The following is a 19,627-nucleotide window of genomic DNA, read 5'->3' as shown; positions in this document are numbered from 1 at the left end:
TTGCTGTTTCAATCAGCCACTCTGGCTTAAGATATTTCACATGTAAAGTTTACACAAACATTTACATCTTTCTTACTCCTGGTAATATATAACAAATTATTCCTACAGCTCCCCAAGTCTTTTTTTTTTTTTTTAACAAACCCTGATACTGTTATTCTATCCAGGCTTAAATTATCTAGAACATATTTACTAATGCTTGGGTCAAGCAGGGCAGTTTCAAGGAGACTTGAAGGAGAAAGTCTTCACTTACTCACTACCTACTAACTCCTAGGAAAGCTATGTGCTCTTCTGGGTTAGCTGCCTCCAAGGGAAGACGTCTTTCCTAGCAACGGGCAAATCTAATGAATGTGGAAGGGTGCAAGGAAAAAGTATACTTACTTTACTTAAAACAATACTTTATTTAGAAGGAACAAGTGAACGTTTCCCATGTAATTTTGAACTTGCTATCCAGTTCAAAATAAGATCTGAGTACGCGTTTAATTTAGTATTATCTTTGGGAACTTCAAGTCAAGTAAGCAGGATTTGTTGGTATATTATGCATGTAAGTATCAAAGGTATGTATGGATCCCCAGTGAGGTGGAAGGAAAAACTACTTCATATTATCATTACATAGATCCATTAGAATGAACAAAACCCACATTCTTCTTACCTGATTTAGGACATCAATCTCAAAAATGGATCCTGCATACCATTTAAAAGAACAAGATCCATCTCTAACACTGGAGATTATTTAGTTGTTAGCAACCTCTTCTTTGCTTTAAAGAGAGGAAGCATTATGCACTTAGGTGGTTAAACATGTATTCCAGTGGCCATCATACTTGAGGGAGTTAAAATGGAGTTGTGTGGTCTGGAAAGGTTTAAGTTAAGAGTTCATTTAATTCTGGAGAAGAGTCCCATATGTTTTATTCCATATAATTAAACATCTTTTTTTTGCACTAAATTACAACAATCTCAAGAATAATACATAAAAAACATGCTCCCCCAGATTCTCAGGGTGGTTTAAGCTTTATCAGTTCCTTATCGGAAAAGCCTATACATTCTGGGCAGTCGTCCATCTTTACTGGCTAGTGCTGCTTGAATGTGCTCATATGTTGGCAGGTCTGTCAAGTCTCCCAGAGCTGCTACTGAAGGATTCCCCCGAAGCATTTTAGTAGCCACCCTCTTGATATCATCTGATTTCACATTACCTAGGACAGAGGAAAACAGGAATTTTGAAAACTACTTTGCTCTGAATGTACTTTTGCTTAAACTAGAGCTGCTATTTTAAAAATTAAATTCATTTTGAGGACAATAAACAAATTAAGAGAGAGTTCACAAAGACCTAACTAGAAGAGAGAATTTAAGAGGCAGTTAAAAGTTGTTTGTGCTAGAGGGAATCGTAAGGAAGGGTTAGGCCAGTTGGGACAGCTTGAGCTCTTTCTTGGTGGCTTGGTATCTGCTCTAATTAAAATACCCTACCCCTACCCCATGTCAGCTAGGCCTGATACAGTGCCAGGCCTGAAGTCAGGAAGACAGACTCATCTTCCTGACTTCAAATCTGGCTTCAGACTCTTACTAGCTGTTTGACTCCAAGCAAATCACTTAATCCTGGTTGCCCTGAAATGACTCAACAACCACATCTATCCCATTCCTAGCATCAAGCCAAAACATACTTTAGGAAGTTTTTTAACATCTTGAAGCAACAACCTTCAATGCCTTCAGTGACAAATGGGCTGATAACAGTCTCCTTAATAAACTACTTAAAGGATATAAAGATCTCTGGCAATGAGTTCTGCATATAGTGGGTGCTCCACTAATGTTTTATGTTAGAGGGTTAGGATGAAAAATCATACAAGTACCTTTTTTGAAGGCCAAATGAGAAATGAGTATGACAAAAATGGCTCTGTTATAATCCTTTGGGCTAGCATAGCTACAACTATAACATACAACTATAGATGTAATACTTACGAATAAGAGCACACAATTCATGAGGTAGTTTTCTGGAGTTTGTTGCCAGCACCTGCCTCCCTACATCCTCAAAAATTACAGGTCTGGATTCTAGGTTCATCATGAGCATGGACATAAGTTGTGTCTTGGCTCTCTCAAGCTCCACCTAGATGTTTAAATTACCATTTCACAAGATTTTATGAATATATTAGCCATATGAAAGTTTATCAACAATATTGAATACAATCAACTTTGTCTATTCATTTATGTCTACAATTGAGAATATACAAGGATTGCAAAGTCTTCAGAAAATGGGAATGTTTTCCAGAGTTGAAAATCAGGAAAACATGGAATTGATTTGATTTCACCAATGCCCATGTTTGCAAAATCAAGACAGGATCTCTCCAGCCCACCTTAACAAATTCTGGTAATATTTGTCCATTTGAACTATGACACTGATAATTCCTCAAATATCATGGTCTCAATTCCTACAACTTTTAACTTACTCCACATCAAATATTGCCATATCTTAATTCTCATTATTACCCATACCAAAATGCCTCCATAATAATCCTGAACTCTGAAATTTCTTCCTCTGACCATTAATTCCTACTTTTCTATCTCCCTCTGTGCTTCATTCCTCCCCAAATCTGTTCTCTCATTTTGTCCTCAAATCCTTTTACCTTTTCCTGTTTTTCTAATCTATCATGTTTGCTCTGCCTTGACTCTGCTCCCTTCACAATCCTGACCCTACAGCTGACCAGCTCAACCATACACACTATCCTGAATCCTAGTATCTCTAACTCTTACTCCTACTGGTATTCATGACCTGCTGAAAGACTACAGAAAGTAAAATTTGTTACCTAACGTCAATTAAGTCCTTAGTGCTGGAAGGCCTTCCTTTTAATCTTCCATCGTTGTCTATGGCACTGACATAAGCAACAGTAATGGCAGTTCCTTTTTTTCTCCTCCAAGAGGTGAGACAAGACCTCACCTTCTACTTTGAGAAGAAAAATGAATACATGACCCCCCTCTTTTCTATTTTACTCCTCAAAATCCTCATATTCTCTCTTATTTTGTCTCAGTCTCTGACAAAGTCCCTTTTCTGTGCAAAGGCCACCCACCAGCTCATCCTCTTGTGCTAGTGAGGTATAGTGGAAAAAATACTTGCTCTGGAACTAGAGGACCTAGGATACAATCCCATCTCTGATATTTCCTTCCTGTGTCAAAGTGGGCAAATTCCTCAACCTGCCCAGGTTCTCATTTTCTCATCTATAAGATAAGAGGATGGGACTACACAGCCTGTTGTTCTTTCCAGCTCTAAATCAATAATCCTAAACCTTAGATCTCATCCCCCTTGTTTCCCTTCCACTTAAAAGAATCCATCTCATCTTCAATCTCCCCATTTCTACTGTCTCCTTCCCTGCTGCTATACAAACATATTCATCTAGGTCTCTCTCAACCTTTAAAAGCCTTTCACTTGACCCTGTCATCCCCTCAAGATATTATACCACTTTTTACTTTCACAGCTAATTTCCTACAAATAGTGTTTTAAACTCATCTTGTCTTGATGTCTTCACCTCCTACTCACTTCTTGACCCCTTGTAATCTGGTTTTCAACCATACCATTGTACTGAAACTTCTATCTCCAAGGTTATGTATGATCTCAATGGCTAAATATGATGGCTTTTCGTAGTCCTCTTCCCTCTTGATTCCCTGCATGGTTTTTGTTGCTGCTGACCATCCTCAGCTCCGAGACACTCTCTCCTCCCTTGACTTCCATACCACTGCTCTTTCCTCCCTCTTTGACTACTCCTGCATGGCTTCATGGCTAGGTCATCATTTGTGTTCCATCTACTAAACGTGGGCACCTCTACCCTAGTCCCTCTTTTTCTTCCTCTTAGTAATCCATCAGACCTCACTCATAGTTTCAACTGTCATCCAGCGGCAGATGACTCTCAAATCTATACATCCAGCCCTACTCTCTGTAACTGTAGTCCAACCTTACCAGTTAATTGCTAGATATCTATACTTGATGTCCTAGCGGCATCTCACATACAACACATCTAAAATCTAAGTAAATTATCTTCCCCCCAAACCTGTTACCATCTTCAAAACTTGGCTATCCTGAGTTGAGAATATCACCATTCTCCCAGTCACCCAAATTTACAACCTCAAAAGTTATTTGATTCAACTCTTTTCTCTCTTTCATTCTCTATATATCCAATTAGCTGCCATGTCTGGTCAATTCTCCCTGAATAATAAGCTTCTCATTTGTCTCCTTCCCTCAATTCACACAGGGTCCCCTAGCTATGATCCTCATCACCTTTGATCTGGACTATTAAAAAAAATTTTTAATTTAATTTTTTTCTCAATTACATGGAAAATTTTTTTCTTTTTCTTTGTAAATTTTTTATTCATTTTAAACTTAAAACAAAACTAAAAAAGGAAAAAAAAATTCCATGCATACAGCAGAATATAAGAGGATTCAATGTAAAACAATAAATTTTCATTTCAAGAAAACCTATATAATAAATACTATACACATTGTTTTCAAAGCTATCCAGTTTTTCTTTGCCTCAATCCAGGTTTTCTTTTGTTCTCTACTGTGCTTTTTTTTTTCCTACTCCCCACCCCCACCCCACACCCTAAAGAAAGCTACAATTAAAGGTATGTATGTATACATATACACACAGATATCTATATGCATACACATATATACACATATACACTCATACACATTTATGTAAGACCGTATTATGCATATTTCCACTTGTCATCTCTTTCTCTGAAGGTGGATAGCATCTTCCTTCAGGTTTCTCTCACAGCTTCTTAAACCTCCTCCACTCTCGATCCCTTCAGCGCTTCCCAAACTGGGGGGTCTCGACCTCAGGTGGGATAAATCAACCAACTCATCATTTCCTACACCCTAGCAATATTCCAACACAATAACATCCTATCTGGGAGACTGTCTATTAAGGTTCTTTTCCCAACTTTCTGCATTCCTTCTATTCCTGGCTATATTAGTTTTTATTTATACAAGAAATTTTTAATTTAAAATAATCAAAATTATTAATTTTACACTTCAACAACGCTCTCGCCTTATAATATAGTTTAAGGTCTGTACTGTTGAATCTTCTTCCTTTATATCTTTTCTCCCTAGTTTCTTTGAAATTCCTGACCATTTGTTCTTCCAAATGAACTGTTATTTTTTTCTAACTCAGTTTTCTCCAGAGGTCTATCATATCTAACATTTCTAAAAATTTTTTATTTCCTTAACTTTTTTTGATTATTTTATGGTTAGATTTATCTAGTTCTGAGAAGGTAATTTCGAGGTCCTCCACTAGTATAGTTTTACTGTCTATTTCTATTTTCTCCTATAACTTACTTAACTTTTCCTTTGAAAATATGGATCCTAAGCCATTTGGTGCCTACATGTTTAAGTACTGATATTACTTCATTGTCTATGGCATTTAAAGCCCAATCTACCTTTCATATTACTCTCCTTCACACACTTTTATGCTCCAGGTAAACTAGCAGTTCTCTCACAGTCTATCTCCTGTCTCCATCTTTGAACAGACTGTCCATCCTCTATGACTAGAGTGCACTCACATCTTAACTCCACCTCTTTGAGATCATCTTACATGCCTCCCTCCTATGTGAAGCCTTTCCTTATCCCCCAACTGTTAGTGCTCTCCCTCCTGAAGTCACCTTATTTACTTATATATTTACGTGTTACATTTCCTTAGTAGAACGAAGGTTCACCAAAGACAGGGACCATTTTTATTTTGTACTTGTATCCGAAGTGCCTATCATAATGCTTGTATATAAGTTCTTAATGGATATTTATTAGGTTGAGTTACTCGAAAACAGCTGGATCATTACCTTTCAAAGAACTCATGTAACCATGAAGGTTTTTTCCCAAATAGGCAAGTGAGGGGGCAAACTTTCATTTATCAGACGCAAAATTTGTCTTGTTTTCTCTATGCTGTTTTCCTAAGTGTCTGAGATCAAGGTGCACTATGGGGATAAAAGGAAGGTGGTTAAATGATGGGGGCACAGAGCTGACTTACTGTCTTCAATTTCTAGCTTTTCTGTTAGAAGTAAAATTAGGTTCAAGATTGCTTAATATCTTGAGTCTATGACAAGTTACGAAATATCAAGGATGGTCCCTTTTATGACTACAATGTGCATATTTATATCATCTTTTCAGAGGGATTTAAAAGCTTTCTTTCTTTAATATAAAAGCTTCAGGTAGGCAATTCGGGACATAAGAAAGGAGACAGGTTAGAAAAGACTCTCTCAGGAAGCTGTCAAAATCCTAAGAAAAACAGTAGTTCAATATACTACAGCTGTTTTTTATTGATTTTCTGTTCTATGAATTTTCACAAGTAAAATCATGTTTTCTAGTTTATGTTTCAGTGAGATTATGTATAAAGAGGCATTCTATTTTTCAGTTTTAAGCAAATAAACTGAGTTAAAAATAAATTCTAGTAAGGTGAATTTTATTTTCTAACCCCAAATTACATATAACCATGAATCTCTATTCTAATTGTACTTCATCCTCTTTGCTACCTATACCTTATTTACATTTAATATTAAAAATGAGCAATATGTGTTTGAGTAGTGAGAACCGTTTCTTTGCCTTCAGTGTTATTCTAATAGCCATGATGTTGTAGCTGACTCCTCCAATCAGAGGATATAGAGAAAAGCATAACTTACCTCACCCACAGATCCACCCATTAAAATAAATTCCCTTGTAATGATTTCTACCATTTCTCGAACCTAAAAAAGAATGTGATATTTATTCTTAAGTAGTTAAATAATCTTAATAACATCTCTAAATGCAATCTAATAGTTTAACTTTTCACTGTATAACTAACATTTGTACAGTACTTCACAGTTTACAAAGCACTTTGCCAAAATACATCTCATATGATAATCAATCTACCCTATAAGATATGTGTGCGCACATACACAAACACATATATACTCTCCATATATTATCAACTTCATCTCACATATGAAGATAATAAAGCACCATGAAGTTAAGTAATTTGTCCAAGGTCACAAAGCTAATAAATGGTGGAGCTGAGAATTAAGTGTAAGTCTTTTAATTTCCAAGTCCAGTGGTCATTCCCTTACAACACAGATGATTTGCTGTATTTCTAAGGGACTCCCTCGGAGAGCGGCAGGTAGGTCATATAAGTACTAAATAATGTACTCTAATATTATAATGACTGTGGCTGACTAAATTAAACTAATAAAAATTAGTAAAACATTGAACCTCAGAGGCTTTATTAAGCTTTAGAAATGAAAAATAAGCCACCTCATTTACCTGTCTAGGATCAGCACTAGCATGAATACATAAGAGGCCTGTATCTTCATAACTGTGGTGATAAGAGGTTGCATTATACATCCAATGGTGCCTATAAACAGAAACCCAAATTTTAATGTGAGTGCTGCTTTTCTTGTCAAACACAAAATGTACATGTGAAGAAAATAAAACCTACAAGGTAAAAAAAAATCAGTGTCCTAAAATGTAATCAATCACTTTGGCTTAATAACTCTGAGAAAAACTTTTTCTAAGATTCCCACCAACCTGTTTAGCACATTGAGATAGAGTCTGGTAAACATTCCCTTTCCTGGTCCACCAGCTGAAAAAGAACCTCCTCCTCCCATCATCATGTTTAGCACTGCAAAAGGGATGAAATCTTCCTCCTGCAGGAGATTTGAGAAAAAGAATCAAATTAGTGAGTGGATTAAACATTCGGCAACACAAATTCAGGCATAGTCTTTCTTAACACTTACCAAAAAAGAACAGCTCTCAAGTCCTATCATGATATGTGTGAGTTCAGGGATTGGTGTGGGCCCTAGACTCACATCTGACATGTCTCTTTCTATCTGTGAGGAACACAAGTACAAATGAATGAAGTATGCCTCAATAACAACTAGGTCTTACAAACAAAAGGTGGTGAAGACAATGTTCATCATCTGAGCCACTTTAAATAGACCCAAGTTGAAATGGTTTTTTAGCCATGATACTGCAGCTGACTCCTCCAATTTCAGTAAATGCATCTAGGTTAAACTTTAAAACTTTTAAAGATTTATAGGCAATATAATAGTATGATGGAAAAAATCCTGAATTACAAATCAAAAGACCCAGGTTCTAAGGTCACCTAAACACTGAACAGCTGTCCAACCTCAGTTTCCTCATTTGTAAAACCCTGTCCACATCACAGGTTTATGACAAACATGGAAGTCCTTCGTAAAGTGCTACATATATATGTAAGTAGCAATGGTAGTTCAGCCATCAATACTGCATGGAAACTCTTTTCCAAGTGTCTGTAACCAATTTCAATACTGAGTAAAATTCCCTTCCAAAGGTGACATCTAATTTTTAATTCCTTTGACAAAATGTCCTAAGTTTTACTGATACCTTTTGTTTTTATGTTACAGCTATTTCTGGATCTACTTCTTCCTATCTCCTTCCTCAGAATTAAACCATCTCCTATAATCAAGAAAAAGTTTAGCAAAATAATAGTTATAATATTCAGCAGTGACTGAGTCTAAGAATGCATGCAACAGTCTGTCCTTATAGTTCACTACCTCTTACTTTTCAAACCCTTAGCAATAAACCGTAAAAAGTAACTTAGATCAGAATGCAATTTAAAGGTTTTGTGATGCCACAAAATAGTTGATCATTCACTTTGGCATTACCTTGATAATCCCTCCAGTATACTGTGCAACAGATCTGTCAACATCCTTGGTCTGCCCACTACTCCAAACTGGATTTATTCCAAGGAGATATTTTCTGGCACACTCCACTAATTGCTCATGTTCTACCCCTACACCAGCCAGTACCATCCGGTCAGGAGTGTAGTAGTTTCTCAGGTATGAATGGAGTACTTTTCGATCAATTTTGGGAATATTTTCTGCTGGACAGAAACGGTGGAGGCCCACTGTATTTTCTCTGTATGCAGCCTGATAAGAGAAGAGAGGCATGAGGAACTGAATAGGAATCAGAGCTTTTTGTCTGCCAAAATGTCAAAATAAACTTTACCCCTTTTCTGACTTTTATCATTACAATGCATTACAATGCATTTATCATTATAATACATTACATTATATGTGTAGCATCCTCTGGCTATTTCTAGTATATCAGATATATTTAGAAGAGTTTTTCAAGTCTACCTAACAAAGAATAATCACCTACTTATGTACAGTTAATATTTCAAGAATCCATGACGGTATAAGACTCCTTTATCTATGTAAATCATAACCCTTCCATTCTAAGGTATGGCATGATAAGACAGGAGACAGTCTTCACAGGTTTTTGTGGCCAAAAAACACTGATCACCTAGTGATCAACCTTCAGGTGATGACATTCTCTGAGGCTAGATAGGCTGGTCCTTACACGACAGACATACACACATTCTACCAGAAGGCCTGTATTTGAAGCCCTTTTAGCTTCGAAGAATCTTTCAAAGCTTGTACTTAACTGCAATAATTTCTGAAAACTCCATTTTCATACCACGATAAGGCATCTGAGTTGGTCTTTGGTAGAAGCATGTGTTATCAATATAATGATTGAATCTACCTCTCCAGATGAAAATGTTAAAATGTTTTTGAAGGAAGTTGTTTTAAGGACATATAAAGGGAAGTCTTTAACCTCTTTATACAAGAAGTTGTATAACTTAATTCCAAGGAAGTTTTGATTACTTATGTAGATAATAGATCTGTAATGGGTTAACCTGTATGGATGAAATCACAGGCATAAACTATCAAACTGTTCTTTGGTGCTAACAATAGGAAAGAGTACAGGCCATATAGATGATAGGTCTAACCCACTGTGGCTTATCTTACTTCATGAATCATCTCTGTGAGAAGTGGCTCTGGATCAGGCCTCATATTTAGGTCCTCTAATTCAAACTGGACAGCCATTCGAGTCATATCAATTTCTTCATCTACAAAAACACAAAGAATCCACAGCATAAGAGCCACTATCCTAGATCCAAGAAAAGGCTAAGTGTAAGAAACTGACTCATTTATACAAAGAAACATAGTATTAAGAGTAGTCAAATGACACGTTATTTAATTTCTGGGTTCTCCAACTATGTTCCTATGTGCTCCAGACACAGATTAGCAGAAAGTACTTCCTGTAGTATCAGAGGAATATCAGTGAACTGGGGCAGATTCTACTTCTAGCTCTGTCCCTACCTATCTGTATGACCATGAGCAAGTCAACCTCTTCCTACCTCACTTTCCTCATTTGTAATGTCATGATATTACCTATATAGCCTACCTCATCAGATTATTGAAGACTTAAGTGAAATGATAAACGGGAAAGTCCTTTAAAGTGCTGTGCATAATTAAGTAATAGCAGCAACAGGATCAATCTTGTCAACATATCAAGGATCTATAGTTTCAGGGCTGTGGGAACCTCTTCCACCAAAAATGATCAGGATCTATCTACAACCAGGAAGAGAAGTCTTTTTTTTTATGTCACTTTTTTTTTATTAATTTATTTTGATTTATCAATAATCACTTCCATATGCTTTTGAGTTTAAAATTTTTCTCCCCCTTCCTCCCCACTACCCTCCCCAAGAGGGCACACAATCTGATATAGGCTATACATTTACATTCCTATTAAACATATTTTCACATTAGTGATGTTGTAAGTAAAAATTAAAACCAATAGAAGGAACCATCAGAAAGAGGAAACAAAACTCAACAGATGAGAAAAAAATAGCAATTCAACTTCCATAGTTCTTTCTTTGGACGTGGATAGCATTTTCCATCACAAGGCCTCTGGAAATATCTTAGATTCTTGTATTGCTGGGAAGAGTTAAATTTATCACTATTAGTCATCGTACAACGTGGCTGTTATTGTGTACATAGGAAGAGAAGTCTTAAGAAAGGTTTTAAAGCCAAGATCAAATTGAATCTTGTGGTCACACCTCAATCATAGTATGTAAAAACAGCCTCAATAGCTTTTTAAATAAAAAAGTTAGATTTCACTAAAAACCAACAAATAGATCTATTTATTAATTAATAAAACGTAAGGAACTACTCCATTACTCACCATAATCACACCACAAATCAATTTTTTTCATCTGGTTTGCTTGCAATTTTTGCATAAAGGCACTCCTATATTGCTCCCTTCTCTATAAAATAATGGCTTTTTTCATACTATGCTACATAATAGCAGACACCCAATACAAATTGATGTTGTTTGGCTCTTCCAGAAGTACGAGAGAATCATACCTGATAACTTTGGTTGCAACACTACCTCAGCTAATAAGCCAACTACGGTATCCAGTCCTTTTGTATCAGCAGACACAGCATACATGGTAGTATCCCTGAAAAATCACAAATTATTTTTGCATGGAATTTGTGATCAGAAAATGACTTGGATTTGGATGGTGATGTTTAGCTTTTTAGGTTCTGTCACTTAGGATGAAACATCCTAGAGGAAATCAGTTATTTCTGCGGAAGCAGTCTCATTCTTCGCAATAAAGTTACTATTTATTAGGTCAAAACTGAAAGGAGTCAATAAATATCGATAGTATTTTTAAGAACACTGGCACATTATATTTCCTTCTATCAACAAAGACGTTTTCATTCTGTACCTTAAAAATTCACTGGTTAAAATTTATGAAGAACATGTACTAGGTGCTAAGTGGAGGGGACAGAGAAAAATGCAAGCCATAGCAACGAAGGAACCTGGAGTGGCTGAGGAGATGGTGAACTGACAAATCTGGCTGAGTATAAAGTTCACGTTACAATGCAGAAATAAGTGAAGCTGGAATGGAGGAAGCCAAATTTTGAAAGGACTTGAATATGAGTGCTCAGTTTTGCGTATAAATTTTATCATGCAGGCAGCTGGGAGTTCCTGAAGGTATGAGTCAAGAAAAACTGATTGTGACACACTGATAATCACTTTATAACTTTCTCTCTTGTACTCTGTGCTCACTAGTCCATAACATTCTATAGATCTATTCCTCCACACTGATGTATGGTATTATTATTTGCTCTCTCCTACCCCACATAACTTGCAACTCAGGCAGTGTCTACCCCATATCACTCTGAAAACTTTGTGGTATCTTCAAGAGTTCTACAAAAGGAAGAGCCTTCTATGTGGTTTTGAGTGATGATCACAGTCGCAACCTCTTGCAGTCCCATCTGGCTCTAAATCTATGGTCATCTGATCATTGTCTAATATGAAACTAAGCATTATTTAAAGCAGCGGACCTTTCTATTAATAATTAGTAAACTACAAAAGTAAAGAGACATACGACCTGCTACTAGGCAGTTCTGCTTAGTAGCTTTCAGGGAAAGTGCTTTGAAGGGAATGTTTATCTAGGGAGCACTTGGGAAGTGTTAATTATGTTTACAAAAACAAAAAAACAAAAAAACAAGCTGTGTTGAAAAGAAATTCTTTTAAAAAATTATTTTAGGCTGTAGCTGACATACCTTGATGTCTGGCAGTCACAAATTCCCCCATGCTTTTCCAAAGTAAGAAGAATTTCATCTTTGCTGCCAAACCTGGCAGTAGACTAGAGAAAAAACATTCCTTGTGAGTTCATATTTTTAAAAACAATCTACTTTTAATTTCAAAGCACATAAAAATAATGAAACCTCCAGGAATAAAAATAAGTATCTCCAGCTAAACTGCTTCATCTTTTTTTTGTATTAATCTAGTGATCTAATTTGGCTTCTTTACTGCTTTTCTTTGGCTTTCTTTGCTGAGATGAAAATTATGTCCAAATATATCCTTCCTACTTCACCAAAGTTGTTTATAGCGATCAACATCTGCTCTTTACTGTTATTAGAGTTTGGCTTGATAATCAACCAAACAGTAACCGTTTACTAAGCCTACTACATGGTAAGCTTTGTAGCAGGCCTCAAGGATACAAAGAAAAAAATGAAAGTTCCTGCCCTCAAATTTTACTAAGGAAGACAACAAGAACATACTTAAGTATATCCAAACAACATAGAAAATGAATACTAGATAATTTTGGAAGGCTGGGGAGAACTAGCAGCTGGGAGTAACCAAGGAAAGCTTCATGTAGAATGTAGTACTTGAGCAGTTTTTAATTGAAACCAAGAATTCTTTTTTTTTTTTAAAGGCAATTAGGGTTAAGTGACTTGCCCAAGGTCACACAGCTAGTAAGTGTCAAGTGTTTGATCTGAGGTCACATTTGAACTCAGGTCCTCCTGACTTCAGGGCCGGTGCTCTATCCACTGCGCCACCTAGCTGCTCTTGAAACCAAGAATTCTAAGAGGCCAACATAAAGAGAAAGTAGATTACAGGCACAGGGGACAGTGAGTGCAGAGGCACAGACACAGGAGATAATATGTTATGTCTGAGGCACAGCAAAGCCAGTTTGGATGGCCTACAGAATGTGGAAAGGAGAATAATGTTTGTTAAGATAAGAAAAGTAGGTCAGGGTCCATGTTGTGAAGAGTTTTAAAAGCCAAATAGATGAACCTATATTTGAGGCAACAGGGGTTCACTGGAATTTATTGAGTAGGGAAATGATATAATCAGACTTATACTTTAGGAAGATCATTTCGGCAGCTGTATTTAGGAGGGACTAGAGAGAGAAGAGACTTAAAGCACGAACAACAGTTAAGAAGCTATTGCAATAATCAAGGCAAGAGGTGAAGAGGCCTTGATAGCCAGACTTTCTATTCAGTAACCCTCTACAAGCACATTCTCCCAAATTACAAGCCATATACTGACCGAAAATGCCAGTTTTTCCAAAAAGTGAGCAATTCCACCAACATATTTTGCTTCATGTCTTGATCCTGAATTAATCAGAACTGATAGCAAAAAAAGAAAAAATTAACAAGTTAAACTACAATTTATAGAAAGAATAAAAGAAAAAAATTTCCTAATTAATGACTTTAACTATGACTAAATCAAATAACCCTTTCCATTTTTACTATGTCCAGTAAATAAGGGATATCCTCTATACAATTAACTGTTAATTTGAAGACACTTATGTACAAATTAAATGAGACAAATAATTGGCCATTGATCAGCAAATATACTTACTTCCTACTGTACAAAATTGTCCAAATTTATTTTGAGATGCCACACGAAGTCCATCCTCCAGTGTTGTGACTTTGGTTTCAAATTTTTCCTGTCCATCAACTGTTGCAAAAACAGGTTTGGGCACTCCAGGTAGGGGAGAAGAGAGAGGAATGTTGGGGTACGCACTGCCACTACTAAACCTTCTGTATGCAGTCAGTCCAAATCTAAAGCAGGGATGCATGCTCAATTAAAACAGTAGTCACTTATGATATTACAAATAACCAGTGATAGTCACCTTTATGCAGATAATATATGCAAGACAAAGATTTTCCTTTCTAAAGGATATTACAAACATCCTGTATCCTAAGGGAATGAGGTTTAGGCCAGGAATCAGGAAACCTCATTTTAAATCCCAGTTCTAGCACTTAAGAATATGACCACGAGCAAGTCAGTCCACATCCCTAAACTTGAGTTTCCTCACCCATATAAAGGGATGGTGTCTGTACAAATTACCTCAGTGCTTTGTAGAGAAAGCGCTTTTTAAATGGCAAACCACTCCAGTAGCTTTGTCAAGAAAACCCCAAATGGGGTCACGAGTCAGACACAGCTGAACAACAACAGACAAGGTCACAGTTCTGCTTTAGAACTGTCACTCTGGCAGCTGTATGGAGTACAGATTGTAGTGGAGAGAGAACAGAAGTAGGGAAACCCTATTTCTTACCTGACCAAGATTTGGAACTGAAGGAGATCTTCAAGGTCGTCTAGTCCAACCTCCTCATTTTGCAGATGAGGAAAATTAAGTCCAGAAAAGAAAGGGACACAAGTAGTATGTGTCTGGGCAAGAAGTGATAAACATGGAATCTCAGAGCTGAAAATAACATTTTCATTGTTCTGTTGACTTGTTTTCAGCCATGTCCAACTCTTCCCGACCCCCATTTGGGATTTTCTTGGCAAAGAAACTGGAATGGTTTGCCATTTCTTTCACCAGCTCATTTTATAGATGAGGAACTGAAGCAAACAGGGTAAAAGGACTTACCTCGGGTCACACAGCTAGTAAGTGTCTGAGGCCAGATTTGAACTCAACAAGATGAGTCTTCCTGGCTCTAGGCCTGGCACTCTATCCACTGTGTCATCTAGCTGCCCTGTGACCAAGTCACTACCCTGCTGAAGCTCCAGTGGATTTTGGCTCAATTTGGCTTTTAAGTCTGTTACAACCTGGCTCTATTGTACCTTTCCAGCCTTATTTCACATTACTCTCCTTTATGAATTCACCATCCCACCTAAACTGGCCTGCTTCCTGTTTTTTTACATACAACATTAAATTTCTGATTATTGGGTCTTTGCACAGGCTGTCCTATGCCAGGAATGTACTCCTTCCTCACCTCTTAGAATCCCTAGCATCCTTCAAAGTTCAACTCAAGCACCACCTTCTATATGAAGCTTTTCCTGATTTTATCCTCTCACAAGTCCTGAAGATTTGCTAGTACTATCCTGATCCAACCCCACTCTCCTAAGTTTATATTTATTTACTTTGTATATATTTGCATCTACTATTATGGGCATAGCTTGTTTCCTGTGAAAGAATGTAAGCTCCAAGAGGGCAGAAACCATTTTCCTTTTGTTTTTGCATTCCCAGTGAAAAGCACAGTGTCTGCACAGAGTAAATACTTAATCTGTGCTAGACTGACATCCTGTAGAGAGGATTCTTATGTAGGTCGAGACTGACCAGATGATTTTGGATGTTGTTTTCAGCTCTGAGATTCCATGTTTATCACTCCTTGCCCAAGACACATACTACTTATATCCCTTTCCTTTCTGGACTTAATTTTCCTCATTTGCAAAATGATGTTGAACTAGATGACCTTGAAGATCTCCTTTAGGTCCAAATCCTATGAAAAAAATATCAGAATGGGAGTTAAGAAATCCAAATTCTAATTCTTGCTGTTTTAATGACTAACCATGTGACAGTAGACAATTCATTTATTAGTCTCGATTTCTCCATTTGTAACTTAGAGGGTCTAGCACTCCTATTTACCTCAATAGTTACAGTATATATGTTCTAAAACCACTATTTTGAGTTCTACACGAAAGCTTAATCATGAGTAGTGGTGACCTGATGCTCTCAACAGTTAACGTCAACAAAGTGAAAGCTCAGACACATTCTACCAAACTGAAAAAACTTCGTGGGCCTGATAATGGACTCTGTGTGTGTGTGTGTGTATGTATATGTATATATGTGTGTATATATATGTATATATGTGTGTGTATATACTGTCATGTGCTTACCTAAATTTGGAAAAGCTCATCACCATAGGGACTGTAATGTGATTTTTCTGGCCGTAGTAACAATCAAAGAACAGAATCTATTAAATCAAAGAATTGTGAGGAATTGAGAGGGTCAGTGGAGAGAGCTCCCAAATTGACAAAATGACTGATCCTTGAAAGACTGAAGTATATTTTAAAAATGTAGTTCTAGACATGTTTGTACAAAGTCTCAGTGAGACCTTGTTAAAGAAAAATTTGTGATGAAATAAGGCAAAGTTTTTTATACAATGTATAAAACAGATGTTGCCATGATTAGGAGTTTAGTCTTCTCTAAATCATGGAAGGGCTGCTCAGGAGCGGCAGCTATGGTCACTCTAGAAACTGAAGCAACTTAGAATGTTAGAAAAAGCACTGGTTCTAGAGTTGGTGGACAGCAGTTTAGATACCACATTTGGCATTTACAAGCTGTAGCCTTGGGTAAGTCACTAACTTCCTCAGATCTCAGTTTCTTCCATCTGTAAAATAAGGGAGCTGGCCTAGACAGGCTCTGAAGTCATTTCCAGTTCTACGGCTATGATCCTATCATTTCAAATAACCATTCTGACCACATCCTGGAATTATGTACAATGAAAAAATCAAAGGCATTCTGGAACCAAATTATACCGCATTCTCCTCCCACAACACGTAGTGAGAATTCTTCCCCAATATTTAAGTCACTAGTCCCTATGATTAAGTTCAAGTCAACTGATATTCCTGAGGGTGAAAGTAGCACAGTGAAAAGAACAATAGTTTAGACGTCAGAAATCTTAGATTCAAGTCACAGTTTTGACAATTTGCTATGTTGTCATCACTTAACACCTCAGGTTCTTCCTCTGTAAAAGTGAGGGCATTGGGCAAGGAGCTCTCTAGGGTTGTTTCTAGTTCAATGTTCTTACGGGTTTGCCTAGAGATCTTGACTTTTACTTTCCTGAAGGAGAAGAGGGCAATCCAACCTACCTGCCAAAGAAGTTGCTTAACCTGATGGATGAAGAGCAATCAACTCTGGCAGTTGGCTCTCTTTATCTTAGTTACCAGCACAGTCTCACGGAAAAGTGACTGCATCTGAAAGTTTTTGGCATACAGGAGGCATCAGAGAAGGCTTACAGAACTAGAACAAGGAATGCAGTTCTTGATCTAAGTCATAAAGTATAGGAGTGAACAATGACTCATTTAGAGAGACTACACAGCACAAGTACAAGGGTAAAAAAAAACTATTAATCAGAGACAGGTAGGTGGTCTACTGGGTAGAGTACCAGCCCTGGATTCAAGAGGATCCGAATTCAAATCCAGCCTCAGACAAATAACACTTACTAGCTGCGTGGCCCTGGGCAAGTCACTTAACCCCATTGCCTAGCCAAAAAACAAAACAAAACTACTAATCAATCAACTGGCTCTCCAGCCTTATGAGGACACAATCCTCATAAGTAACAGTAGGAATAGCATCTGTGAGCATAAGTAAGGTAGGACACAAAACACTGATGGGTATGACACGGAAGAAATAGGAAGACTTTTATGACAAAAATTTGTAGTCAGCTTAAATTCTATGACAAGCAGTAGAAAATAGGGAGCAGCCAGTAATAGTCAGAAGAACCAAGTTTTAATCCTGGCTGTGATATTTAAAAGATGAGCATGAGCACCTGACAATCTCAGTTTTCCTCATATGCGAAAGGGGAATACATTCACACTACCTCTTTCACAGAGTTGTGTGGAGAAAGTATTTTGCATAGTTAAACATAACCATGAATTGTTAGGTCCAGCTCTGTCATTTACTCTAATTGACACAGAAGAAATCATAGCCTTCTATAGCTGGAAGGAATCATCTAGTCCAACTCTGGTAAGTCCAGTTTAATTCAACATGCATTTATTAACCACCTACTGTGTGTATAATATTAAACCAGGTGATGTGAGATACAAAGTTTAAATATCACAGGATCTATAACACATAGTTTACATATAAGTAATAAATAAGTCACATATATCAATAACAATAATGCACATTATCTGGAAAAAAAACCAGGAAAGGTACAGAACAATATACTAAATGAAGTCCCACGTGTGAAATCACTACCATCTGAGGAGAATGAAGGAAGAGCTTCATGGAGGAGATAACTTTTGAGCTGAATTTTAGGAAGATGGGTTCATGCCCAATCTGGAAGTTGGAAGGAGGCTATTTCAAGCTTAGAGAATTTTAAGTCATAAAGGTAGGGGAACAGAAGTCGTTTATAGAGGACTGCATGCAAAACAGTATTACCATTTCTTCTGAAGGAGATTATAGGAAGGACATTCTAGGCTGAAGTAACTACATAACTAACGGCAATGGGATGGGAAAACACAGGATGTACTGAGAAAACACTGCTGTAAGCATAGGGTACTGTGTCTTATCTTTGTATCTGAACCGGGCTAGGGACCTTTTGGACTCACCGAGGTTTTTAATGGGAAAAGATAAGCAACATATTGGTCGAGAACTGCATGTCTTCGGGGAAGTTTAATCTTAAGGGAAACTAAATAGAGGCGTTAAATTTTACCAAATAGAGACTTTGGGCAAGTCACTTCATTTATTTACTTTTTCGGCAATTGGGGTTAAGTGACTTGCCCAGGGTCACATAGCTACCAAGTGTTAAGTGTCTGGTCTGAGGCCGGATTTGAATTCAGGTCCTACTGACTCCAGGGCCGGTGCTCTATCCACTGCACCACCTAGCTGCCCCTGGGCAAGTCACTTGAGACACACGTGCCTCAGTTTTTTCCTCCGTTAAATGGGGGGAGAGGAAATGTTGAACTATTTGGTCTTTACAGTTCTCCCAGTCCTAAATCTAAGCGGCTTACACATGGTCACACAGAAAGGTCCTGTTTTCCCACGTGCCCACTTCCAGGTGGAAACAGCTCTGATTGGCCTGCCCGAAGCAGGGGAGCAGACGAAATAACCTCCGGCGGGCTCCAAAGGATGAAGATTGCCGAGGGCGGCGCCGCGAGGGCCGGGGGCGAGGCTGCAGTCACTGGCAGGGCCCCTCGGAGACTCCGTCGGAGTCCCGCCCGAGGGGCTAGGGGCAGGGCCGGGCAGTCCTGGCCTTCCCCCACACTTGGCCCCGGTCCCTCCTTCTCTCTGCCCGTCAGTCAGGCGTCCAGCCTCACCCCTCTCACCTCATGCGAGAGCGGCCCCAGACGCCTGGTCCGCGCAGCACAGCAGCTCCCGCCGCCCCCGTTACAGCCACCGCCGCCGCCGCCATCTTGCGCCTCCGCCCAGCGCTTCTGCGGTCACTTCCGCTTCCTCGCCCCAGCCCGGCCACGCCCCCGCGGTGCTCTCGCGGGGCGAGAGATCGCGCTTCCGGCGCCCGGTGGGCGAAGCGGAAGCGGCCT

General features: G+C 38.1%; 1 protein-coding gene across 3 annotated transcripts; it reads right to left on the bottom strand.

The window, feature by feature from the left end:
* Positions 1 to 82: 82 nt before the first annotated feature.
* Positions 83 to 19,512, bottom strand: PMPCA (peptidase, mitochondrial processing alpha subunit). 3 transcript variants are annotated; one of them, XM_027869462.1, is made up of 13 exons: positions 19,412 to 19,512; positions 13,991 to 14,193; positions 13,676 to 13,755; positions 12,403 to 12,485; positions 11,194 to 11,288; positions 9,793 to 9,893; positions 8,647 to 8,910; positions 7,738 to 7,830; positions 7,529 to 7,647; positions 7,265 to 7,355; positions 6,649 to 6,711; positions 1,948 to 2,092; positions 83 to 1,187 (listed from the first exon to the last, which is right to left on the bottom strand). In XM_027869462.1, the coding sequence occupies exons 1-13, from the start codon at positions 19,495 to 19,497 to the stop codon at positions 1,018 to 1,020; spliced, it is 1,593 nt and encodes a 530-aa protein (XP_027725263.1). In that variant the 5' UTR covers positions 19,498 to 19,512; the 3' UTR covers positions 83 to 1,017. The 3 variants fall into 3 exon arrangements, with proteins under 3 accessions (XP_027725263.1, XP_027725264.1, XP_027725262.1); XM_027869463.1 differs by lacking the exon at positions 19,412 to 19,512 and having other exon boundaries at positions 12,399 to 12,485; positions 13,991 to 14,083; XM_027869461.1 differs by lacking the exons at positions 11,194 to 11,288; positions 19,412 to 19,512 and having other exon boundaries at positions 13,991 to 14,083.
* Between the last annotated feature and the right edge of the window lie 115 nt (positions 19,513 to 19,627).

Source organism: Vombatus ursinus, unplaced genomic scaffold, assembly GCF_900497805.2.
Source record: "Vombatus ursinus unplaced genomic scaffold, bare-nosed wombat genome assembly UNPS02014793.1, whole genome shotgun sequence".
NCBI lineage: Eukaryota > Metazoa > Chordata > Mammalia > Diprotodontia > Vombatidae > Vombatus > Vombatus ursinus.
This window is presented reverse-complemented; position numbering and strand designations above follow the sequence as displayed.